This window comes from Taeniopygia guttata, chromosome 2 (assembly GCF_048771995.1).
Source record: "Taeniopygia guttata chromosome 2, bTaeGut7.mat, whole genome shotgun sequence".
NCBI lineage: Eukaryota > Metazoa > Chordata > Aves > Passeriformes > Estrildidae > Taeniopygia > Taeniopygia guttata.
In genome coordinates, this window is record NC_133026.1 from 6,614,759 (window position 1) to 6,641,448 (window position 26,690).

The 26,690-nt window shown below is 42.1% G+C and overlaps 1 protein-coding gene across 1 annotated transcript in view; it reads right to left on the reverse strand.

Annotated features, from left to right (window-relative positions):
- The window catches only part of PRKAG2 (protein kinase AMP-activated non-catalytic subunit gamma 2), a 212,164-nt gene extending 186,537 nt beyond the window's left edge, over nucleotides 1-25,627 (reverse strand). The window contains exon 1 of the mRNA XM_030264232.4: nucleotides 24,670-25,627. Coding sequence (XP_030120092.4) covers nucleotides 24,670-24,780 — 111 coding nt within the window. The 5' untranslated portion in view covers nucleotides 24,781-25,627. The remainder of the gene's footprint in view (nucleotides 1-24,669) is intronic.
- Between the last annotated feature and the right edge of the window lie 1,063 nt (nucleotides 25,628-26,690).

Here is a 26,690-nt window from a genome sequence, read left to right on the forward strand (position 1 = left end):
CTTGCATCATATCTAGCAAACACAGACACATATTTCAAGTGCAGAAAGAACATTTCAAACCCTTGAAACACAACCAATCTGTTTAACAAACCCACATTCTCCAAGCAGAGATGTTCTGGTTCATGACTTCTGAACTTCGTACAGAGATGTGACCCAGCCTTGTGCCAAGTTGCCTCCATTGGAGAGGACTTCCCCCAAAGTCTCATTTGGCCATTCCCACCTTTCATAAGAATTACCAGACTCATTTACTGACTTGTTTATCAGGCTCTTCACAAAATACTCTTGCTATGCTGTTACAGGAGTCTGAACAAAACCAAATGTTTATACTTCCTTCCATCCCATTTTGGCCAACAAGGGCCTATCATTTGCCTCTATAGTTTCCTATCCACTAATTAAACAGTGTACCTCATCTGCATTGCACCACTAACCATGCAAACCCAATCAACCACCTGTCACACTTGTGAATTGAATTCTGATCACAGCACCATAAAAACCAGCTATTACAATGTATTACAATGTCCTTTCAAAATTAGATTAATCTTCTTCCTTTCCTTCCAAAAGTTGTTTTTGGGTTTTGGTGATGTTGGGGTTTTTTATTGTGGGTTTTTTTTGTGTTTTGTTGTTGTTGGTTGTTTGTTTGTTTTTCTTAAACCTAACGGGAGGGATCTGGAAAGCCTGGTTCTTTGTGAGTACCAGTCCCTTGAAATCCTTTTTGAAGATTGCACCCAATGTATAGTTTTTGATTAATATATACTTTTTACTTACATTTGAGTTCTGCATATCATACTGGGCTTGGTTTTGCTAACCTGGCAGCGATATCTGTAAGTTAAATTTTGTATTTTTTTTTTAGTATTAACAGGGATACCTTTGGAGACTATTTTTGTTTTTTAAAAACCAACAAAAACACTGCCACATGGAAAAATGGCTACTTTCGTACACTTGTGAGCAGTGACTATGGTTTGCTGCTGAATTATTGCATAGATTGGAAAACACAGCTCCAAGAAAAGATCTGTAATTGTTCAGTGGTTGGGCTGCTGGCAGAATTCCCTGCCTGGGGCTGTTTTTATAAATAGGCCTGAGGACAAACAAACAAGCTACTAATAACAAGTCGACTATTATGTTTTGAAGCAGCCCTGCTTTGTGTTGTCCAGCACACAACAAGCTCAGATGGCAAATATAGCAAAATCCATGGCAAGAAGTAAGGATAGATCATGCCCATGTCAAAATTTCAGTCCACTAAAATAAACTTAATCTGGGGGAAATACCAAAATACACAAGGCTATGAACACTATGTGTATGGCTGTGTTGTGTCAGATCTCCATTTCCAGTATTACTAAGTATCATTAGGAAATGAGGTAAAATGGCTCAGTAACAGCCATCACCTACTTCAGAAAATCGGAGGAATTCTTCAAGTCAGCTGGTCTTGCTTTTTCCACATGTTCTTTTCACCACGTCCTACTCAGAACAACATCAACGATCTGGACACCATTCAGAATATCCTGTTTGACTCTGAAAAAGTTCTCAGGTTTATCAGAAACACAAAGGTATCTCATCACAGCCTTTACTGGAAGCTTCTCATTCCACAGATAATCTTGTAGTTACTCGTCCAAGAGCGAAGGTCAGATTTTCTGCCACCTCTACTTCAAGCTGTTCATCTAATCTCATCACACTGCAAATTTTTTTTCTTTCTTTTAATGTTTTCTGAAGGTAATTTAGGATTCCCAGCTGAACACTCAAACTCATTTACTGGTTCTGCACTACCTTCCCTTGAGAAGGACATTACCTCTTGGATAACTTTCTCTGCTATTTCATATATTTCTTTCTGTTTCAGGAAATAATTACATCGGTAGAAGATATTTTTTTACCTTTGGTGTTGGAAGCTTATTTATTACCAATCAAATGCAAGCCAGTGGAGTTTATATGGGAACAACCCATCCTGATACAGTAACTCTTCCAAAGAGTGCAGCTAAAGTAAAATAGCTTGGAAGAAGTGAGGAAAATGAGGGCCCTTACCTTTTACATTTCTCTCCTACTGCTTATGGATCTTACCTCTGTTCCGTGCAGGATGATCTTCACCAGCCTCTATCAGCTCTGACTTCCTTCACATAGACATCACAACTTTTCTGACTGCTGCCCATCTTCTCTGCTAAGCTTCCTCTCGCAGTGGCTTACTTTATTTCCACAACTGTTTTGATTTTCCTTTCTTTTGTCTTTTGTAGCCTCCTTGGAGAGCGCTCTTTATCCCTAGGACCCTCCTCAAAGACTTAACAGCTCTCTTATCTCTTTCTTGATGTCATTCAGCATTAGCAGCTTAGCCTTCGAAAACAAATCCTCTTTTTTTGCTGATAAGAAGAGCCACTCACGCTCTTCCTTCCCCCGTGTTTTCTCTCTTTGGAGGGAAGATTTCTGCAGTTCTAACGCCGCTCCATGTGGTGACGCAGGCAAGAACATGAAGTCCGGTGGACCATGTGTAATTGCTAGCGAGGTGAGCACTTTCCCGCTAATACCCAGAAACGAGGGAGTCAGCACGGATTAAGGCAACAACGAAGCGCTCAGCATTTCTGGCACTGACGCATTTCAGGGTGCGTGCTGCAGCCCCGGGGAAAGCAGCAGTAACATCACCAGGACACATGAAAGAACTCCAGGTAGTGCTAAAAGCAAAAGCAAGCCAAACTAATGCATTTTCACAGAAGAAAACTTTTTTTTTTTTCCTAGAAGAAGAGTTCTATCTGGCTGGTAGAATATTGGTCCTAATAGAAGCAGAGCAGAAAGGGGAGCTGGTAGGAATAACAGGCAGGAGCAGCAGCTGGTTTCTCTCCAGAAACCACACAGACACAGTTCCCTTGGCACAGCAAATGCCCTCCCTGACAGTGGCCTCGTAAATCAGCTTCCCTGCAACCAGATGAATTTGTACTTGGTTGAATTTTGTATGGTTCAGAGTGAGCAACACAAAACTATTACAGCTTTCAGCAAAGCTTAACTTCTCCCACCTCCATAGGATGGTGCTGGGGTGGAGAGACAGATTCCCTCTCCAGGGAACCTTGGCAGATGAGCCAAAGGTAATGCCAGGCCAGGGGCTGGGCAGGACCTGCTCCCTGGATGAATGGACTGCTACAGGCTGTTCATCCAGCAATTTTGCCACAAGCACTAAACCCGTAAGAAAAGAAAAAACCCCAAACTTTATTAAAGCTTAAGCATTACCAAATCAATTATCTAAATATTTCACTAGTAAGCATACATACATGCAAACAGCTTTGTTCCTGAAATCCTGCTGTTTCCCAGCAGGTATTTAACAGCACAAGAAAACCTTCAGATCATCTACTTACAAAAGAGGGGACAAAAATGACATTCTTTTTCAGCTTTAACAAATCCAGTTGTTTCTGCGAGTTTCTGCTGCCCTGCTGTACCACAGCTGTTCCAGCCCCACCATCAGCTTTAGCCAATTGTAAGTCATCAGTTTTCAGCACACAATGCAGCTGAAAGCCAATTCTGCTAGTAGCACTGTTGGAAAGTAATTATTTGCCCAGATCTTGTATTAACCTTTTATTTCCCTTGAATATCACCACTGAAAAAAGGACAGCTCACACCCTTCAAAGAGACCTGAGAACAAAGATAGTAAAAATAAAATAAAATTAAAAAAAAAAAAAAAGGAGATAGGTCAGGGAAACAGGGAATAAGAACTATAAAGTGTAGCATAATAAAAAGGAAACAAAACTTTAAAACTTATTCCAAGCATTATCAGCATCTCCAGCCAACTGAATAAGATGCTGATAAAGAACACCAGCAATTTCTACTATACATGAGCTCAGTTTCTTTCAAAAAGTATGCACCCCATCAATAAAATAAGTGTGGAAAGCAGGTTACCTTGAACAGAGGGAGACAAAGTGTATGCAGGTTTAGCTCCAAAGGTCATGTTGTTTTAGTCAAACCATCCAACATCTACCCCATCCACTTGCTCTAGTCACTCTTTACTGTAAATTTAAAGTTCTAGACAGATACTCCTGCTGCAAGGAGGACAGATGTAGTCCTAACTAATCATGTAAACCTGTTGAATACTGTCTTAACAACTTGGTCAGGTAATTATTTTGCCTTACTGCATAAAACTGATATATTTTCATTCCCAGTTCTGCAGCCAGAGGTCTATAGGTATAAAACCTGTAGCTACACAAATACTTAGAAAACGACCCCTGTCTTAGAGGGCTGTAATTCAACAAAAATGACAGGTGTTCCCTTATGGTATAAATTTTTTCAAGCTAAGTTTTAGCTAAAATTAAAATTAAAAAGGAAAATTTAGAAAAATATATTGTCAAATAAAAAATACATAATATGGAATCACAAAGACCTGTCACTATGACCATGAAATCTGGTAGGGTCTTTTGGTCTTTCTTATGGCACCTCTGTGAGACTCTGCCCAACTTTGGCCTAAAAAACCAGACAGCTGTGGGAGACATCTAAATTTCTTACTAAATTCTGCCAAGATTTAGTTTGCACCCAGAAAACCCTAGTTACCCCCTTTACATCCTCTTGCTGTTTTTCTTTGCCACTCAAGTGCCATCTAACATTGCTGAGAAAAAGAGGAAGACTCTCATGCTCCCTCTTTCTGGCATGCCGGGCATCTTGGAGGACAACAAGGAATTTCAAGTCCCCAGTGCAAAGAGAAGGAATAATCTTTCCATGAAACAATTTCCTGAAACCTGGGTAAACAACAACAGTGTGTTAAACTAAGCCAGGCACCGTGGTGATGATACCAAGATACTGGGCTCACTCCCTAAGAGAAACATGAGGATCTCTCATGAAAAGGACTGGATAATCTGAACAAGTGGAGGAACAGAAATCAGGTTAATTTAATCAATTTAATTTAATTATTTTAGTTTAGTCCTTAATTCCTCATTTATGTATTCAAGGACTATAGTTTTGTCTAAAACTGGAGCACTCAACAGCTGGATAGAGACAAACTGAAGTGCACTGTCTCAAAAGGTTAACTGGGAGCTGTCATGGTAATGTTGCTATGGATAAAGCACAGAGAACAGGCATCAGGAGACCTCCAGAGCAGATAAAAAGCTTTAATCCCATATTGATATATATAAGCAGTGTGAAAGCTCATCTGGAATAATGTGTACAGTTCTGGTCATCTGCTCAGGGAAGGTTAATTCAGCTGGCAGCAGGTGCAGCAGCAGGCTGCTTTGATGATGACAGGAACAGAGATTCTCTCTCGTGGGACGTGACTGAAGGAGCTTGGCTCGCTGGGTTCTGCAGTTGACAGCTGATAGTGTGTGTGATCCTTCTCCTCAGTTACACAAGGTGCATAAATATCAGCAAGGGAGAAGAGATAAAGGACACTTTGTGGGTGCAATTAAAAAATGGAAAATTATTGTGCGTAAATTGAGGTTGGAAATCAGGAAGGGAAAAAAGAGTGACGTTCTGGAGGAAAGCTCTAATGAGAGCAAGAAACATCACCACTTTGCAAACTGATGAAGTTTATTGCAGGGAGGATATGCTGGCTCTGCCTAAAGGGTTTTCTACAGGAGGTAGGAAATAAATGGCAAAGTTAAAGAAGCCTCCTTCTTGCTTTATGCAACCCCTAGAGCAAGAAGGGAAATAAGGAATAATTATTTCCAGCATTTTTTTCTAGACTCAAGAAATTCTGATCCTCCTGCTGAGACCCAATAACTGACTGACCTCCAGAAGAAAATCAGCTCTGATGTCTAATGACTGAAAAATGAGGAAGGGCTACAGACATGAGAAAGCAGTTATTGTAGGTATAATGTGAGGGTCAACATAAAAATATATGATGATTCAGAAAGGCTAATTCTGAACTGTTTTCCAAATCTAGAAAGAGTCTGGTACACAACCTGTGGCTACATTCTGTGTCAGAATGTGACCTTTTCCACGTTCAGAGTGTGATAACCATCTTTGGCTACACCTGCATCAAAACATACCAGATGTGTCAGAAGAAATCCTTGCTCCCTGATGCCATGGTTCCGGTCCTTCTCAAAAGCCTCAGATCAGATGTGCCCCAAGGATTATATGCAAAAAAAATACACATGGAAATATGGGTGTGTGCAGGCACACCCACCTACACATGGGATACTGCTCATAAAAATGTGCCATCTGCTTATTTAAGAGTTTCAAATGTTCCAAGTTTTGATGAAGAACTGTATAATGACTCCAAATGGGAAGCAAGAGGATCCTACCTATGCAAACTAACCAACAAGCAGAAATTATCTTTGTAGCCTACTGAACAGTCTGGGAAAACAAATAAGCAAGCAAACACTGTTTCTGTGAATCTGAAAGAAATTTCTTTCTAACAGATTTGAAAGAGAAGCCCAGAAAGGGGAAGGAAGAGTTTTAAAAGTGAAATTACAAGTAAACAAGGACAGAGAAAGAAAAGAAACCAGCTTCCTGAAAATGGATGGGAAAGGCCACCTAGAAATGCACAGCACTGGAATTTCCAGCATTTGACCAGCCACCACCACAGTCCCAACTTTCACCTGTCTCATCCACCTGGCCGATTTCTTTTATCAGAATTAGAAAAACCAGACCCTCAGTGGGGGAGTTCTGACCAGATTTGTCACCATCCCTGCAGGTTCCAAGCACAGTTCCCACGGTGAGTTCCCTCTGCAGCACAGCTCCTCCTCAGCTCTCCCTGGGGCTCAGGGAGCAGACAACTCTCCAGAGGCTTCAGATGCTGCAACTTCGGGACTCTGCTGACCTGCCTTTTAAAATAGAGGGAGTAACTTCCTCTGCTGCCCCAGCAGTGCTTTTAGGAGCCCAGAGCATGCCAAAACACTGCTTGCCCTGCATATAACTTGAGTAACAAAAGCACAGCTGTACTCAGTTGAAGGCAGGGCGATGCTTTCCCACCCCTTATTTAACATTGGCTTATTTCCATCAGCCATAACAACAGTGAATGGCAGGGAAGGGAGGTTTTATGGGGAGCCATAGGCTCACAATTCTCTTTGATATTGCTTCCAGTGAGTCAAAATTGGCTTCGTCCACAACTGAAGGCAGTAAATGTACTGACACAGAAGTCTGGCAACAGACCTCATCCCAGGTAAACTCCTGAGGCCAAAGGGAGGCACATTTTAGATGATTTTATATAGGGAAAGCTCCACACAGTGTAGAATTAGGAGTAGAGTGGGCCAAGACATCTGCAGTGCTGAATTACCTTCAGTGGTCTGGCTTTAAGCACGATGGGTTTTTAGCTTACATATAAGACTAGGGAGCCACTGAGCTCTATTTTCCAGCATGCTACAGTCTTGGGTAAATTACTTTTAAATTTTTTTTTTCCAAGCTTCACAGCATAAATAATGATACTTCCAGGGCCACATTAAGTCAATAATTTCTCTTAAACATTTAGAAACTTGCAAAAGAAAGGACATGGAAGGAGGCAGTGCATTAGGGTTATTATGTTGGCTCTTCCCCAGGCTTTCTTTCGAGGAGAGTTTTAAAAGAAATACTTGGATCAAAAAGCTGTTCAATAAAAACCTGGATATCCTCCAAGAGTCCACTTCTTTGGTTAGAGCAAACAAAGCAGGTCTCCCAGTGTTTCAGGTGTAAGTGAAACCTCGAGTGCACAGGAGGTTGATATTAGAAGGCACGCTTGTCTGATAAGAGCTGTGAGAGGCTAAACTGAATACCATATGTGCAACAAGATGAGACTGGGGGAAATCAGGAACTTGTATGTGTCCAAGAATTGACAGTTCAATGACTGGTGATACTTTACATTCCTGATCCAGATCAGTTAGGGCATTGAAGTTACTGGGTTCACCAGGAAACAAGCCAGGGCCAGTGCAGGCAGGCAAAGTGCTACAGAGGAAATTGAGTTTACACGAAATGAACAAAACCATATTTTCTCCAGACACAGAGAAGTAAACTTTTTTCATTCAGGATCTCACAACAGTTTCCTTCTGAAAAAGAATTTTTACTCTAAACTCCGTTGCACGCTTGGCATTTTTTGGCAAAGTCCTCCCTATCATGTAGTACAGATGAAATAACTTCCTTGAATTCCAGCAGAAATGTTCCTAGCACTGCTGAACACCAGCAAAGCACTTAGTGATCACTGGCCCAGATCTCTATGATAGCTATCTGTATGTCAGTCATGTATGACAAAATATAATTCCTAAAGCACTTTAGGGCTTTTCATATGCAAAAGTTTGTATCAGCTCTAGAGTTCACACTCTGTTCCCAGCCAAGTAATGAACCACCCAAAGGTCAGTGGAGTGGGAGCTTGGTTTGGGCTATGCATTCCCTTCAGGACGAAGAATAAATCCATCAGGGTGTCAGGGTCAAGACTGCCATGTTCACACTTCAGGGATATCCTCTTCCTCCTCAGCCCTGCCCCATGGAAGGAGAAGCACAGCTGGACCCACGATAAAGCAGGTTTGTGGTGAGGAGGTTACACTATTGCTCAGTCTGGCTAAACTTGGCTTTAACCACCAAATCGACTGTGTATTTTTGGTGAGGAAATGAGATGTTCATGACCTGATTCAGAAACTAAAGCTTTGGACAAAGTTTTAGATGAATCTGTTAATGAATTACCATCAATACTGAGCTTATGTTTGACTGCATTTCTATGGTCAGCTCAATGAATACATGTACTTGGAAAAGACTTAGCTGAGATAAACATTTGGCCTCACTCTGCTTTGAAGTTATACATAAAATACAGAAATATGTTGCACCAGTTGCAGTTGCTTTACATGCAATTTTCCAACAATAAAAAGAGCAAGAAAATGTTACGGTTTATGCCAGAACATATAATAAAATTTCCTTCCCAAGGCTATAAACTTCCTGTGAAGCCCAGCCAATGTGCCAGACCAAGAACTCCAACTCTAGCTCCAGCCATCAGCCCTCCTGTCCCTCCACTGGTGTCACAGATCTTTTTCTGTGACCACAGAGCAGTTCTGTAAGTGACACACCATCAGACTCACAGACAGCTGTGCTGAAACGCCTGAGAAACAGAACATCCTAGAAAGGAAAATAGGAAGTTTTAAAGCCTATTTTTAATTAATTGCCAGATGGAAATAACCAGATGGAAATAAACGTTTCTTGGAACTTCTGGAAGCTTCTCGGAAAAGTCAACCTTTCCCTCAAATTGGCCTTGTGTACAAATTAGACAGATAAAACTAGGGTTTTTTTCCTATTAATGAAATCATGATAAATTCTGAGATGATGCTTAGAAAAGAAAACAGCATTAACTAAATCACCATGATCATTCCAACAACTAAAAAGATCTAGGCAAATCTATGTACTACACATAAAACCCCCTCATATATTATGGAAACATGCATAAAACAGTTTGAATCTACAAATTCTCAGCCTGAGCACAAAGGCATACTTTATTTAAATGGCTGTTATAAATCCATATAAAGTACAGGACTTAGTGTGATAACTGTCTCTTCATCTCATATAGTTACCAAACCTCTATATAAACAAAATATGGTCTGTCAGATTTCTGTTTGGCCTTTTTGTATTTTGTCTCTACAATGGGGATGTGAAAGAGAAAGATTGAATATATTTATTCTGGTCTGGGCATCTGGCCAAAAGTAAAATAGATATTTTAGGTTTTCTGGCTCACAGTGAGTTCAGCCTCTTACCTGCCTCCCCATTTTAGACCACAGCTACAGAATTAAAGCTGTATCACAATCAGAATAGCATAATAGCATCATAGCATTAGCCATAAATATTACTACTGTACCCTTGTTTCACTCCCCCATCTTCATCACAGCTCTCTTACGTGAGAGAGCTTTGCACAAACCTCTCACATGTGGTAAGACTTGTGGTAAGCAGAGCTGTAAAATTTGTCTGCAAGGAGAGAAAGGTCTCAGCAGAACAACTAGAAAAAAACTGGTTGTTTGTCAAATGGAAAATCAAAACCAAAAATACTGATCTTTTGGTATCCATTCATAACATTTCTGGTACACCATATTTTTCTCATTTATACTTTATAAACCCACAAGCTTTAGGTTGTTCCTTCTCCCATCCCTCTAAGCTGCACAGAGCCATAATGAAATCCTAACACTTCCATCCCATGCAGAAAGAGCTTCTCCAGTTCCAGCCCCACTGTCCGTAGCAGCTCCAATGACAGGGAAAATGCTCCTGCTAATGCAAGTAACACAGAATGGCACTCAGCAGATCTAGTGGTGAGCAGCTCAGAAAGCTGCTCAGAAATCTTCCTCCAGCAGGTTCAGCTGCTCTATGCTCTGCGCTGCACATGTTACCTAAGCCATATAAAACAATTTTTAAATCCCCTAAAATGCTAACTGTGGGTATCCTCCATTAAATAGCAGGAACCTTGTGGCACACATTAGCATTAAGTACCCCAGCTGTGAGCAAAGTCACCAAAATTCTGAAAAACAAGATATTCATCTCTAAAGCTTGCCCAAATCTCAGGAATGTAAACAAATCTAAAAGTCCTTTCCATAAAGACTCAATATGTAATTCTATGAACCTGATTTTTGTTCTTCATATTTTGTAGTAGGTTTAGGAAACTCTAGAGATAGCAGCTACTGCTTTTGGCTTGGGGAATACAGCTCAGGCAATATTCACAGAATCACAGAACATGTCAGGTTGAAAGGTACCACAGAGGGACATCTGGTCCAACCCCTCTGCTCCACATCCCAGAGCACATGGCACAGAATTATGTCCAGACAGTTCTGGAATATTTCCAGCAAGAGAGACTCCACATCCTCTCTGGACAATCTGTCCCAATGTGTCGTCACCTGCACAACAAAGAAGTTTAAATAAAGAATTATTACTTGTGTGGAGGTTACAGTGGCTTTTGGAAATCACAGGATTACAAAAGTAGCAACACATAATAAAGACAAATCTGATGTAAAAACTGAAAGATTGGGAAGAAGGTGCATAAACAGATCTTTAGGCAACCTGCTCAGAATCAGCTGTAGTCAGCAAAGATGTTCAGGAGATTACTGCGAAATGAAGTTCCCAGCCCAGGGCCAGGAAGTCAGATTTCCACACTACAATGGTAAATATTTTCAGGGGTAATTGCTGGGAGGCCAATCCTGCCTGTCAAAACTGAAGTGCCACAATGGACTGTTGTGATGAATTTCATAGGATGAACTCAGTTTTCACTCTGACTCATGATCAGTCTTTACAGCTGTCCTTGTGATAACTTTCACGCACTGAGGTTATTTTTAGCTAAAAAGGGATCAATCTAACTGTTTGGATAAAACCATGCTATCTTTCTGCTTTGTCACTTTTCTGTAATGCTATCAGCAATCATATTTCTACTGTTAAATAGTTTTCCATCTCCCTCTTTCCATTTAAAGCACATTTGGCATAATCAGAGTACTTTTCAATCAGTCCCAGTAAGAACAAGTATCTGTCTTGGAGAAAAAGCAATTGCATTGGCATGGTCAAGTTACTAATGACAGATCCATTATATAATCCACAAATTGGTATTTCTGATGGCTATTCCCTTTCCTCTTACCTCCATAATGGCTCTTGGCTCAGTCAGACATTTACAATTCATTTAGGAAATGGACAAAGTAAGCAGTTGTGTTGCATTGTGCTGATTACTAATTGCAGCAGCTGCATCTCACTGCAGAAATATCTGCTTTTCAGCATAGGTGGGATGATCGTTCAGGCTCAGGTGAACATGCAAGTGCCCAACTTGTGTTTTTTGCTTCTTTGATGTAAAAAACCTTTCCATCTCGAGGGGACGAGGTAGCCCAGCATGGGTTGGTACTTATCTGTGTACAAAAATTCCTACTGTGTAGTGAAACATAAATCTACTAATTTTACTTTATGAATCTCACTAAATTTACTAACTTCATTTTCAGTTAATTCCATATAGCTTCTATTCTGTAGGGTAAATGTGCCATTTTGGGTCTCATCCTACCAAATGGTCATCTCTTCATCACTGTCTTTACCTGTTGTGTTTCTGAGTTTAAGAAAATTACATTATAGATATTTCTGCATGACAGTTCTCGAGAGGAAATTCTATTTTGTCATTATGGATAATGCCCTCCACCCAAATCCAAATATGCCATTTTATTTTACTTATTTTATACAGTTGATCTGGAAATCACTCCACCCTGCTTTGGATTAGAGTACACAATATGGAAGAGAGTCACTTAGATATTTAACTCCACCAGGATATATTTTGAAATGCCACTTCCATGTTAAATTGATAATTAGGTAATTAAAGTTTTCTACTGCCGACATTTAGGTAATATCAAATAACCAGAAACAAAAAGTGACAGATAATTTCAACCTAGCTCAGCAGTACAATGCAACTACCTGCTACAATTTAAGGTTGCTGAAGTCCAGAACCCCAAATAGCCAAAAAAGTCTCTAGAGGTAAATAAGTAAAAAAATAAGCTTTCTAAAATTATCTGGCAGGGGCAGACTAAAGCAGAAGATTCCTGTCGTGGGAGTTCTCCTGTGGCTGCATTTACATTCCCAATAAGCAAGTCCAGGCGTATTTGTTTTTACACAGTTGTTTCCACACCAAGACACATTTCCATTCCCCCCTCCCTTCTTCTGCTTTTGTGTTCCATCATCCACATCAACAATTAGTGGAAATGCCTGGCTGTGCCTGCTCACATTGTTCCCAGACTTTTCTCTCCCCCAGTGAGCTCTGAAGACCATGCATTATTTGACATGACATGACTTGGAGGCCTCCTACAGCAATGGCTGTATGCAGGGAAGCAGACAGAGGCAAGGAAGAAGTTAGTCCTGGTTACATCTGGCACAGTAGGATGCAAGTCACTTTGTGTTAATCCCTTAGCACAATAGCCCAGGTGACTGAACTTTAAATTACTTAAGTCTTGTAAACCAAAAACCACCAGAAGCCAAAACAGCCTAAAGGTCAGGCTCATTGCTCTGTTTGTTTTGTGACATGAAAACACAGGATATTCATAACATGGGGTTTTCCCCTGAAATAATTAAACACCTATTGTATTTTCTATCACAGCTCATTTCTCTGCAACGTGAGCAATTTGCCAGCCAGTCTATACACACTGAATGTATTCAGTTCAGAGCAAACAGCTGCACACAGGGCAGCTTCCCTCCACACACACAGGCTCTTCTCATCAAAGAATCACAAAATATGCTGAGTTGGAAGGGACCCACAAAGATCATCAAGCCCATCTCCTGGCTCTGTACAAGATGATCCCCAAGAGTCATATCAGGTGAACAAGAGCATTGTCCAAACACTTCTTGAACCCTGTCAGGTTTGGTGCTCTGACCACTGCCCTGGGGAGCCTGTTCAGTGCCCAACCACCCCGTGGGTGAAGAACCTTCTTTAATATCCAACCTAAACCTCCCCTGACACAACTTCAGGCCATTCCCTCAGGTCCTGTCACTGTCACCACAGAGCAGAGATCAGTGCCTGCCCCTCCTCTTCCCCTCACCAGGAATTGTAACTGCACTGAGGTCTCCCCTCAGTCTCCTCCAGGCTGAACAGACCAAGGGACCTCAGCCACTCCTCACATGGCTTCTCCTCAAGACCCCTTCATCATCTTCATTGCCTTCCTTTGGATGGCCTCTAATGGTTTAATGTCTCTCTTGTCATGTGGTTCCCAAAACTGTCCCCAGGACTCGAGATGAGACCGCCCCAGCCCAGAGCAGAGTGGGACAATCCCTCCCTGCCCAGCTGGCACTGCTGGCCCTGATGCCCCCGTGACTCTGGTGCCCTCCTGGCTCCAGGGCACTGCTGACCCCATTCAGCTCACCAGTGACCAGGAGCCCCAGGTCCCTTTCCGTGGCACTGCTCTCCAGCCTCTCTCATCCTGTACACCCAGGGCTGCCCCATCCGAAGTGCAGAACCCAGCACTTTCTCTTGCTGAACTCCATGTGGTCAGTAAGGACTTGTGTCCTTATCTGTTTTTTTAAATTAACCTAGTCAGGTACACAAAACATTCAAGACCATAAAACACACACAAAGGAACCTATTGCCCTCTGAAATGAACTTTCAGAAATATATAGAGCGCATTAGTTAATATCTTCTCTCACTTTGTTGCTGAAGTGGAGAAATTCGATCTTACCATTCCTCCAAGAGAAGGTGATCAATTCCCAGACACATGTCCCCAGATTTCAGCTTGTGTGTCCCAACTCTCATCCATTAAAGGGCATATAGTGATCAATGCCATTGATCTTACATCCTTTGCTTTTACATGTGTGCCTCTTCCTTGGTTACTTCAACCCAAATTGCCTTCATAAACATGCTGACTAAAAGTTTTATACGGATTATCACAGTGAAATATACTTTTTTCATTCTTAAACATTTATATTTGGAAGTAAATTTGAAATAACTACTCACATATAGTCTGAACACTTTAAATGCCTACAGTAGTCACAAAACTTTTCAAGTTTACCCAGGTACAAAATATATAAACAAAAAATCCTCTCATAATTTTAAATTACTGCAGTGTTTTCACAAGTTACATTGAAAAGAAATTTCTTTCTGAAGTCTTTATAACATGTAATACTTGGTCCCTCTCAGTCAAACATTAAGACAAACATACACTGACTTTGTTATGTGTCACAACAGATTACAATGCACCAAGTACCAGTATTAGTTTCAGTCTTTATTATCAGGAGAGCAGCTGCTATTTATCTCTTCCCAAATTACTTCCTAGTATTACTTTCAATCTCTGTTTCATTGAACTAAAAACCAATTTCTGTTTTGATTGGTTTGTTGGTTTGGGTTTTTTTTTTTTGTGTTCTGTTGTTGTTGTATTTTTTGTTTGTTTCTTTGTTTTTTCCATTTTAGCTATCAGGCACAAGAGAATGTTACTGGAAGTGAAAAAGTAGGAAAGTGGCTTGTTTGTAGTGCAGGTATAAATAGCAAGAGGGAAGAATGGCATCTTGAAAGTTTGAAAGATGCAAAGCTTAATTTTCAAATGTAATTAAGGATATCCTGACGCAAATGGTCTGGCAGGATCTTCAAATACTGTAAAAGAACCTAACATACCTAAATTCCTTTTAAAATCACATCTCTTTGAGCTACTAGCCTTTTTAGCACCTATTTTCTTTTCTCAAGGCTTAATCCTGTGAATGGCATTTAATCTGCAGATTTTTGGACCTGAGACTACAGACAGATGGGCTTCAAAGCGAGTTACCAAGGCTTACCAAGTCACCACTCGTTTTATCTGACAACGAAAATAAAACAGACTGGCTAAGCAGAAAGACATTGTAATGCTTTGTTCAGCATTGCAGGAGGATGGGAGGATGCACACAGTCTGTTGGGAAATCCAGCTGGGGAACAGCAGCTTCCCTTGCCTTGGTAAATGGTCGAGGTCCACCAGGACAACTGAGGAATACTGGGTGAAGAACAGTTTTGTAATGGAGATGAGCCCAATCCTGTGCATGGTTAAGTAAAACACTTCCTCTTTTACTGACTCCAGTGTTTTACAGCTGAAAATCAGAAGAGTTGCATTAACAGCAACTTTTAAATGACATGTGCACAGATCTGCAGCAGTGAAAAGAGCCAGAACTCTTAGTACAACACAGAAAAAAAGGAATTCAAGTAATTGTACTTTTTGAATTACTGGATTTACTTTATAAAGAAAAATGCTGGCATGTACTTTCCTGCCTCTGCACAGCTTAAAGCATGTAGAGTCATTCTAAAACACATAAAAATATAAAGAAAATGTATAATTAATCATCATCCAACTAAAAAAAGTCTCTTAAATTAGTATTTACCTTGAATATTGACTCACTAAATAAAGAGCAAAGGGAACAGCCGAATAGCATCTTCTACCTCCCATTCTTTTCAAGCTCCAAATTTTATGTTTACAAATAATGTTGGCTCAGCTTTTCAAATGGCAGAATTTCCCCATTTTCCCATAAAAATGAAGAGTTGATCTAGGAAGGAGTATCAAAGACTGGTGTTGAGACCATGCTGGTAATTCTCTTTCCTGCTCTAGCTGGCAGCAGCAGTAGAGAATGTCCAGCTCCAGCAACTGGAAGGACAAGCCAGTGGAATTCAGGAAAGGAGTCAGAATCCCTGCAAATTCTTTGGAGACTGCTGTAGATTGAACATGGCTGGTAAAGAGCTGTTTCAGATGTACCCAAACCCCATTTTTTGACGGTTTAGATGACTACATTGAAAAATGTAGATGACTACAGTGAAAATACTGTAGATGCCTTGTTTCAAGAATTCTACAACTGATGTGCCACCAGCTATACAGAAAATAAAAGACTAACATTGCACAGCTTTCAACAACACATGAACCACATGGAGGATATGATAATTAGACACACTCATTGGTACCACTTTTGATGCTGGAAATTAAAATAATCTCCTCTAATTTATCTAATATCCTCAATCTTTGGTCTTCCTGATCAGGCTGCCAAGAGTTCTAGCAGTGTTATTTTAAGACCTGGCATGACTGTCTGTAGACATTAGACTGGAATCCTTTCACTTCATACATATTTTCAAAAAGCAAAAGGAAAAACACTTCCCATGACTGCTTCCTTAGGTTAATGCTATACATGGATCTGACTTAGGTTGAGCTTGTAGATGGATCCTTATGGAACAAATACTGTAGCAAGAAGGTTTGGCTTATGGTTAAGGTAAGGGAACTGGGTCTGAAAACATCAGGAGTCCAACTGTCACATTCCTATTCAACATGGGAAGAGTTGCTTTAACTCCAGCCATCTCCTTGAATATCAGCTCTACAGGGATGAAGTTGTTTCTTCACACCTCCTGAAGCCCATACAATCTGTCAAGGCTTTAAATTCTTCAGAGAATTTGTCTTTACTAACATATGTATAGACATCTAACAGCATTCAGGCATGGATGGAAAGAAGATCCCACAAGCTGTTTTGGTGTTTCAGTGTGGCACACTGACACTTTAGAAGTTCATTTTTTGTCGACCTCAAACCTCAGCCATTCATCAATGAACAGCTTACACCTCCTCAGCCCTCAGGCCATGCAGCAGATAGAGACTCAGATTGCTGAGGATTTAGTGCTCTTATCCTTGAACTGTCTTTCCTCATGCTTCTTGGTTTAGATCACACTTCCAGCATATGATTAATACTCAGTAACAGCAAATCCCCCTCTAATGAATTTATGTAAAAGGAATGACAACACATGATGAAAACCACATTCCAGAAGATGCAGTGATCTACTAAGAAGCTGGCAAACTCATACACAGCAAGGTAACACTGACTAAGTAACTTTTTTTACTTCTTTCTTACCCTTCCTTCCTTTCTCAAGTCTTGTTGAGACTATTGTGCCTCCAATTTTGATACTCATCTCAGAGAATTCTTTTCTCAGAAGTCTCAACACTCCTTCTAGCCAAATTCAATTTCACTCCTCAGACTGGCTCTATGCTTTTGGAACAAGATCCAACCAAATGTGGAGTACAATTCCATGTGCCTGTGGAGTGGCTTATAGTTTCCAGGAACTTTCACTTGCTCAAATGTGTTCTATCAGAGCAGTGAAACTGAAGAGTTTCCATCCTTGGGGAAATTCAAAATCTGATGGAGCAGAGACCTGAGCAACCTGCTCTAGTTGAGCACTGGGTCAACTAGACCCCTGGACTAGACAACCTCCAGATCTCTCTTCCAAGCTCAACAATTCCATGATTCTGCAAAAACACTTGTTTGCACTTACACTTTTTAAAGGCCACATGGCCAAAAGCAAAGCAACACAGGCCTAGCAAACACATTAAATGAACACCTACTTAAAGGCATAGAACAGCCCTGTATCAGTGGAAATTTGTCAAGGATTAGGGATAGGTAGCCTTAAGAGAGTTATTGTGACACACTTGAGCAATCTCTACACAACTCCTCTTTTCAGATTTCCATGTAGTACCTTCAAAATTAGTGGTGAGCAGGTAACAATCCATTTCTTCCACTAGAGGCAACAGGCTGTGCCTATGGCACCTGTTCAGTCCACTACATTCCTAAAACTATCCCATTTCTATGGAGAGCTTGTCTTCACGGAAAAGTTTCTTCATGCTTGGACTCAGATTTTACCCCTAATCAAGCTCACAAAGTACTGATTTCTCCAATTCCATGGAAAACACATTTCCAACCTCTTCTAGAGGAATCAACACATGTAGCTTCCACAAACCAGACCCAAACTTCAGTCATTCATAAAAGACCCCTGGTAAGTCCACAACTGAGCAGGAAAGTTCTGTGTTTTGGCATATAATCAGGAAGCACCCCAGCCACTCAGAGAGGTTTGCTTTCTTCAGCTTGCAGAAGCAGAGTATTTTCTTATTTTCATTGTTCCAGCAGCATTACTGACATGAAAAGTTGACTGAAAATTGCACAATGGCTGTTGTACATAAATGATGATAAAGGCTTCAGAACATGGCAGACAATGCTTATAATGCACACACTTCCTCCTAATGAATCCCCAGATGTGTATGTTCTCCGGCAGCTAAAAAAATGCAATTAGCTCTCTCACCCTGGTCACAAAAATAGATTAAGTCTTCAGCTTATGACATAGGTTCTGTTTTTGGAGCAGAAGGTCACAGGCACCCTTTGCAATAATGACCATAAGGTCTGAAGAGTCACGGTGTGGGAAATAAATGACAACCATGAAACTCACACTGCAATGCATTTGCTCTGCATCCCACTGGGTCACGCCTAGATAATGTAATTTACTGTCAAGCTAAATTTTACGAAAATTTGAAGGATGTTATCAACCATTCTATGAATCCTCAATGTCAAAAACTGAAGTACAGCATGATGTTTCGGTTCTCTACTGTGTAAATAATGCTTTCATGCTTTAAAGGTTTCATATGCAAGCAACTTGACAGAGACAGTATTACAGGAGCAAACACTAAACTGAAGCATTACACTCCATTTTCTACAACTACATAAAGAATAAATACAAAAATCCTTCTGCATGTCTAACATACATTGTTGTTTTAGCTCACTGCTGGTATGAGAAATAGTTCAGTAGCAGTACAGCACTGTTTCACCACACCAACAATAATATTTTATATTTATTGATGGCATCATGTATTCATGTGTGTACATAAGTTTTTCTTCTCAAGAGAAAAAACACACTCAATTCAAGATTTAGATCTTTTCCTTTTAGCCTTTGAAGACATGCACAGGTCTCCCTGTTTCTGAGACTGTAACACTTTCTCCAGTGTATCTACAGTGCAAACAACAGTAGAAAATTGAGACAGTAACCCCCTGCAACCAGATCAGACCCTGGAACCAATTCCCAAAGCCTGGTGATCAGTCTAGGGTAAAATAGCCCACATTGTGACACTCCTGATCTGCTGTGGAAGTCTTCCTTGATGCTTCATTTCTCTTGTAACCAACTCTGCTTTTTCATTATTCCCTGTGCATGGGATGCCTTTTGACAGAAATTCAGCTTTTATTCAAAGGGATGAGAATTACATGTGCTTCTTCAATCAACATGAATGTCCACAATTTGGGCAACCAATGCCGGCTCAGTTTTGCCTCCTTTGCCCTCCCATTAGCTCTGCCAAGCCAGTACCGGGCACACCAACCTACTTCCATGACTGTCCATATATCATCAACAAAATGAGGGTTAAATTCTGGTTTCTGTCACATCTGAGTAGTTCCCCTGAATTTAATGTGGTGAAGTTGAGCATAAGCTGAACAGGAGCTGTTCACAGGGTCTGTGAATGGGAGCTGGAATCTCCTAGATGGAGATCACTACCCCCCATTTCACTCCTGATCCCTCTGGAGCATGACTTTTCTTCTGTTCCACTAATTCCCAACACAAGCACAGAGTAAACTTCCCTGAGCCCAAAAGTGTCACCATCCACATTTCTGTCAGGTCCTTCCACATTCGTAACTTATTTCTCCAAGGAAATTCACATTCACCTGAGCCCACATTCCTCACAGGCTCAGGTATAAATAGAGGAGGTTGGGTGAGACCTTCTAGGAGGAGAATCTAAAACCAGGAAAAGTAATATTTTGTAAGGCACAGCACATTTCTATATACTGATGGTCTGTTTCTGTTATGCTTTAGAACCAAGAAGACTAATGCTTCCTTAATTGCAGTGGCAGATATTATGATTGTAAACATGAATCCTTTCTTTTATCCTTCAGATAATTCAAAGTACCATCTCAACACTCCTGAGCAAATACCTCCTGCCCTTTCCTGTCTTAATATATCAGCTCTTGAGGGAGGAATCCAAATTTAAACTTCAAGGCCACAGAGGCTCAGAACAACTCAAAGCCTGCCCTGGGAGAGCAAGAGGGAGAACAGTTGTGATTTAATTTTAGGGAAACATTTCTCTCTCCTCTGTCTCTCCCTCCCTTCACCTCCTCTTCCCAAGAAGACAAACACTTCTTTCATTCCTAAATCACATTGGAAGCTGATTTCTTTTCACCTTTAAAAGAATTCACTAGATTATTCCCCATCTGCAGCTTCCTAAAGCGACTCCTAGACTGAAGTGCTGTTCTTATCAGCCCACCCTGCAATTACCGGGAGACAAGAAGCACCCTGCAAAAACTGTGACAGAACAAAATCATTTCACAGTGATTTATTAGGCATGCAGCCACTAATGACTTTGCAAGTGTGGAAAGCAAGATGGAGGGGCAGAGCCTGAACCAACAGTAGCTGTCAGAACATCATTGTCATCTATCGGGTTAGAAATATTTAAGCATCTGATGTTCAGCCTGGCATCCCGGCATAACACCAAGCCTGGAAACAGCAATAAATTTTGACATTGAGGAGTCTCTTCAAATCACAGAGGTTGACAAAGAAAAGGGAGAAACTGTGCAGAGATGTTTCTTTGCATGGCATAGAAAATAAAGAACCCTGATCCTCAAGCATATCCTTCTAGTGCATCAACTCTGCCGTCGAGGCAAGAGCCAGCTCACTGAACTGAAAGGTGTTTTGATATTCATTCACAGATGTTATTTTTGTGCTTATTGTGAAAAAACTTCTTTGTTCTTTTGAATAATAAGTCACCTTGCAATGTATTTGGGAAAAATCCAAGGAAGCTCTAAGCTCCTGCAATTCTCACCTGCTGGGAGCAGCATGTGCTTGGCACCTGGCATAGTGAAGCTCTTGAGAAAGGTTCTGCCCTCAGTTGTGCTCATGTAAATACAACATAACTTTGCTAGCACTGACTGAAGCATCCCAGATGAAATTAAAAGTAAACAAGAGCAGAATTTTTCTTTTTTTCCAGCACCAGGGGCCTACAATGGCAACATTAACATTAGAACAGATCGATTTTGCAAGATGATAAAAGAACATTCTGATCTCACTGCTGTGAGCTCCTACTCAGCAGACAATTGCATCCCATCTCAGAATAGAGTTATAAAAATGTTCAAAGCAATGTGCAAGCATTAACTTCTAATGGCTTAAAAAGGAATTTTATAATGCTAATGTCTTCATATTACAGCTATGATGCATCTAGAGAGCAAAAGTTTCTATTTAAATCTGTAGCAGCTTTCAAAGATATTTGGACCAGAAATTTCCATTTAGGCATCTCTAATTTCAAGACTTCTGAATGTGCTGCTGGGACAGACAGAGGTTGATATGACCTTTACAAAGGCTCCTGCAATTATATTCTGGTCCATCCAAATTACTAGTTTAAGTCAGCTGTGTATTCACAAAGAAAGCAACAACCAAACACGAAGAATTTCCATCATCCCAGCCGTTCAGCAAACACTCCCCTGCCATGCTACAGAATACAGTGGCCCCTACTTTATTTTTGGCTACTGAACACAGGTTGAGAGCAGTGAGGAAAGCCAGCCTGCAGGAATTTAGTGATCCACCACCACTCCCAGAAGTACAGGCAGGGTACCACCCACCTGTGCTGAGGGAGACTGAGCACAGAAAGAAGGTGAAAATAGAGTGTTTCCAGATTCTTTGTATCATGTCTTGTCCTTCCTTGAGAAAGGTGTACCTGAGAAATGCCCTGGAGTGCTGCAAGCCACAAACCTGCTTTCTTCCATTGATCTGTTTTTTTCCCACTGTTACAGACAAACCCAAAACAATAAACTATGTCGGGGAGGGAAGAAATGCATACAACTTTCTTTTCAGAAATCCCTATTATTCCACAATCCTCTAACCTAATTATAGTGTACTTTGCATCCTTCCCTCCGCCATTTTTTTTTTTTCCACAATATATATTATTTTTTCAATCAGCATTTCTGCATGATCAATAAATATGTTTTAGGTCAGCCTGCATCACAACAGTACCTCTCTGTCCCATTGCTTTCTCTTTCAGAATGGACTCCTCTCTCTCCTACTCAGGCCTTGTTAGTTCTTCTCTTGTTCTTAATTTGAAGGTCCAAATGAACATGAATTACATGTCTCAGCAATAAACATGATCTCACAGAAACACAAAGAAGAGGATGAACAAAATAAAAATTACCGTCTGGTGAAAGCTCCCTTGACAACTACAGCTACACTGACAGGCGCCACTGAAATAATAGGAATGATGCTTCAAAACAACAGCCAAGACAACGTTATGAAAGAGAAAAAAAGGCAGTCTAAACAGATCTTTTCAAATGCAGATTCCTCTGTCAAGTAAGGAGAATGGGAAAAATGTTCTTTCTTACAGCTCAGCCATGTACAATCTCTGCCAGATTAAGAAAACCACTAAAAAGATGAGTACAACCATGGGCTCAGTAGTCCATTTGAGGAATGTTAGAATGATGCAGAATGGAAGAGAAGGGTCCTATTTTGGGGCTGGAGAGGGAGGATGGAAGGTGTTATCTCATTACCAAATCTTGAAGCTCTTCCAACTGGGTGAACAACAAAACTTATGTTGACTTCAGTGCAACATCTGGCATTTGCAAGCTTTTGTATCTGAGTCACTACCATTACCCAGGTGACCAAGTCCATAGCAAAAAGCCAAGAGATGAAGAACATGAAAAATTATGACCAACTACTAAAAATGTTCCATCTAAGACAGAACTAAGGCAACATTTACAAAAAAAGGTTGTCTGTAGATTAGGGAGGAAATTAGGAAAAAAGCATTAGCATTCCTCTGTCAATGATTTAATGCTAATGAGTTCCTTAAGTACATTTTTTCATGTTAGCTTCACATCATAGAAGGAGGAAAATTGTTCTACGTTCTGGTGTGGTCAGAGATATCTGCTGGTCAGCAGGTATTTCATAAACACCAGGTGGATGCTGTAAAATCCTGCAACAAGCACAGGAAACTCCAAAACTACGCATGGCTCCTCAGCAGGCAGGCAGAAAATGCAGCTCCTGAGAGCAGCAGTGAGGATCCAACTGCACAGGAGTTTCTGGCTAGACTGAGTCAGAGGTGGAGGGGCAGTGGAAAGAGATGGCAGTGACAGTATTGCAGGCAGGGTGGGAAGGAATAATGAGCACAGGGGAGTGGTGATTTGGTGTGGTACATTTTATTTGCTGGTATTTTACGTCCTTATTGTGAAGTACTACTGGCAACATGGTCAAGTTTATTGCCTAAAATCTTCTGTCACAAATACATAGGCAACACCCATGTTAGCAGAAACAGACCCTTTTCTTCTAGTACTGAATGCACTCTGAGCTCCAGAAGTTTGGCTTGGGCTCTTGGGCTTGCATTCCTCCCCAGAGAAAAATAAAATCTGCAGAAGAGTCATGTATTTTTCCTCCATTTTATTCCACAAACTCGAGACACCTAATAAATTTGCTTTGACTTCTTATTCTTTCCTAAAACAAGGGAAAATCTTAGAACCACAAATATCTTTTTGCTCCTTGGTGGCCTGGCAGAGATACAGATAGAACTTTTATATAATGAGATTTAAAACAAACTAATAAACAAAACAAAACCAACAAAACCCAAACAAACAAAAACCCCAAGAAACCAAACACCAATAAGCAATAAAACAAAAGAGTGCACAAAAAAGATACAAGGACTTTGCCATTTCTTGCCAGAAGCACTGAAAGCAAAAGTACATCAGGACTGTGAATAGAAAACTAATAGCTACATGGATCACAGGAACATCCTAATAGTAAAAAAACCAGTAATTTAAGTTTTGAAAGACATGTAATTCTGAAGAAAGAGCCAATTAGCCTTTTAGTACTCACTGGAAATAGAAACTTTTGATCTGTGATTATTCTATATCTCTATCTAGAATTTCTTGCATTTTACTTTATAGTGAAATATACAGAACAGAGCTGCACGGCTCACTAGTTTGCTCCTCTGTGAATAGAACTGCCCTGCTCTTTCGGCAGTGACCAGACTGCTTGGATCCAAATCTAAGCGAGCTCTGGGCTCCCCAGCCCTGAGAAATTCAGAAGTGGATTAGTCTCGAGAGAAAGGGAAGAATCAGATTAAACGCTGGTTCAGCCACAGGCAGGGACAGTTCCCGGAGCCAAACCTGGGAATGTTGAGACCAGCGTTTGGGGGTGAGCAGAACTTTTGCTAGACCGTGCTGCGAGTCTGAGAGGGAACTGGGTGAGACAAACTGAGCCAAACCCACAGCCCAGGGCACAGGAGCACTTGTAAGAGTCACTTCTGAAACTGGGACAGTGAGGATACTCCTCCGTGCCACGGACACGGCATCCCGGGCTCCCAGCACTGCACGGGGGGCCGAGACCCCGCTCCTCAGCCCACCCCAGATGTGGAGGATCGCCTGTTGCAGGGATGCACCCCCAGCCCAGCCTGCCCCAAACTCAGAGCTGGGCAGGAAACACCTCTCCTGCCTTTCGCTGTGCTCCATGTCAGAGAAAAACATGCCTAAGCCACGCCAGCTGCCGAAAGGGGGGAAGAGCGAGGAGCCACTTACGGGGATGTGCACTCGCAACATGAGTTTCTTGTGGCTGGAGCTTTTCTTGCTGCTGCTGCTGCTGCTGCTGCTGGAGGCATCCTTCTTCTTGTCCATGGCAGTGCTTCCCATGCCTTCACCCAAGCGTGGTGCTGAGCGATGGATCTGGAGAGGGAGGCTCCTCTTCCACCTCTCCCCACCGTCCCACGGGTCGCAGTTACTCCAAGCTCCTTATTTTCTTTTTTCTTTTCTCTCTCTTTTTTTCCCCCCTTCCTAATGACCTTAGGAAATTTGGGGGGGTGGGTGTGGGGGGAAGCAAGAGGACGGGGGGAGAAAGATAGAAGCCGAGGGAAGGGGAGGAGTTTCTCCAGCTCCGGTCTTTAATCCCAGCAGCGAGGTGTCAGGGGGGACCTTCGCAAGAGCGTGAGATGCCCTTACAGACGCTGCTCCCTTTCTCACTCTTCCGCCCTTTCAAAAATATCCGGAGCATCCTGGGGGAGGGAGGGGAGAAAGTTTCCTTCCCCTCGCCCAGCTCGGCCGCACTCTCACCGAAAGAGAGAGGGAGAAGAAAAAAAAAATAAAAAAACAACCCCTAAACACCCAAAGGCCACAAAACCCGAAAAGGGGAAGCGCTCGGGCGACGCTTCTGGCAGACTGGGGAGTCCCGTGGGGAGCCCGCCCGGGGAGGGAAGGAGGGAAGGGGGGCAGGAGGATGGGAGGAGGTGCCCGGGCGCTCCGAGAGCCCCGCAGGGTCCCCGGGAGCTGCGAAACGAGCACCGCGCAACTTTCCGCAGTCCGGCCGCTGCCGCCCGCCCCGGCCCGGCCACAGGAGCTGGAGCCGCGCCTGCATTCCCCGCGCTGCCGGAGCACGGAGGTGGGCGAAAAAGCTGCCTTTCACCTTGCCAAAAACACCCAAAGGCGGCGCGGCTCCTCTCCCTCCCGACTCCCAGGCTGATTTCTCGCCTCCCTCCCCCGGGATTTCTCCCGGCCGTGCCCTGAGGGAGGGGTGTTGGTTTCCCCCGAGGCAGCGCTTCCCACCCGCGCTCCCCGCAGCCCAGCGAGGAGCGGGTCCCGCCAGGCTTCGTTCCCTCTGGGCACAGCCCCAGGCTGCCCTGCCTCTGCCGGGCTGTCAGGGAACGTGTGCCAAGCCCAGGAGGGCCGCACTCCGCTCCTGAGCGTACATTTTTCCGCTCCCTCCCTCCAAAAAGCCTTCAGCGCGCTCGCAGATTCAGCCCAGCGAAAGAGGCGGCTCGGCCCCCGCGGGCGAATGGATTTGGCGTCACCGGGTCCCGGAGAAGGAAAAGTTTCCAACATCGCTTCACCCGTGGCTGTGCTGCTGCCCCAGAGCAGCCCCACGGCAGTGCCACCGCTGCTGCCACCAGGGCTGAGAGCCTGGGACAGCAAGGACAGAGAGGTGGCTTTTCTTTAGGACAGCAGGTGGTTTAAACAAGCATACATGGTGCATCAAAATATGAGGGTTTGTTTCAGAAGTGCCTCTTCTTCCCTTGACTGTTTGTGGTTTTTTTCCTCTTCTCTGCGTCTTTTTACAGTGCCTGAATTTGAGGATAAGGCCAAGCCCGATACAGCCGCAGAGCTTTGATCACAGCGCTTAAACTCACATTTTCCCTGGGTTCAAAGATGTGCATTCACAAAGACGACACTGTAATCACTCCCAGCAAATCTTAGGGGATTCTATGAAACAACGATTGAGAGAAGGAAGAAGAGTTTTCCTCAAAAGTCTTGTATTCTGAAAAAATACAGGGTTATTGTGGTTATCATCAAAAAATACAAGAAGTCAGATTTATTTCCCTCATTATGGAAGTCTCTGTATTTAACAGGTGCAAAGCTTGGTCAGGTGTAAAGCCTGTAGCCACTTCTCTAAAACCATACAGAATTAAATAAAAATATGATCTCTCTAATGAAATAGACAACTGTCCTATGGGTTTCTACAGGATGTCATGGAAGGAACCAGACCCAGAAATGAAAGAGGGGTTAACATCACTGACACCAGATCAGGAAGGGATGTGGACGGGTCTGTAACA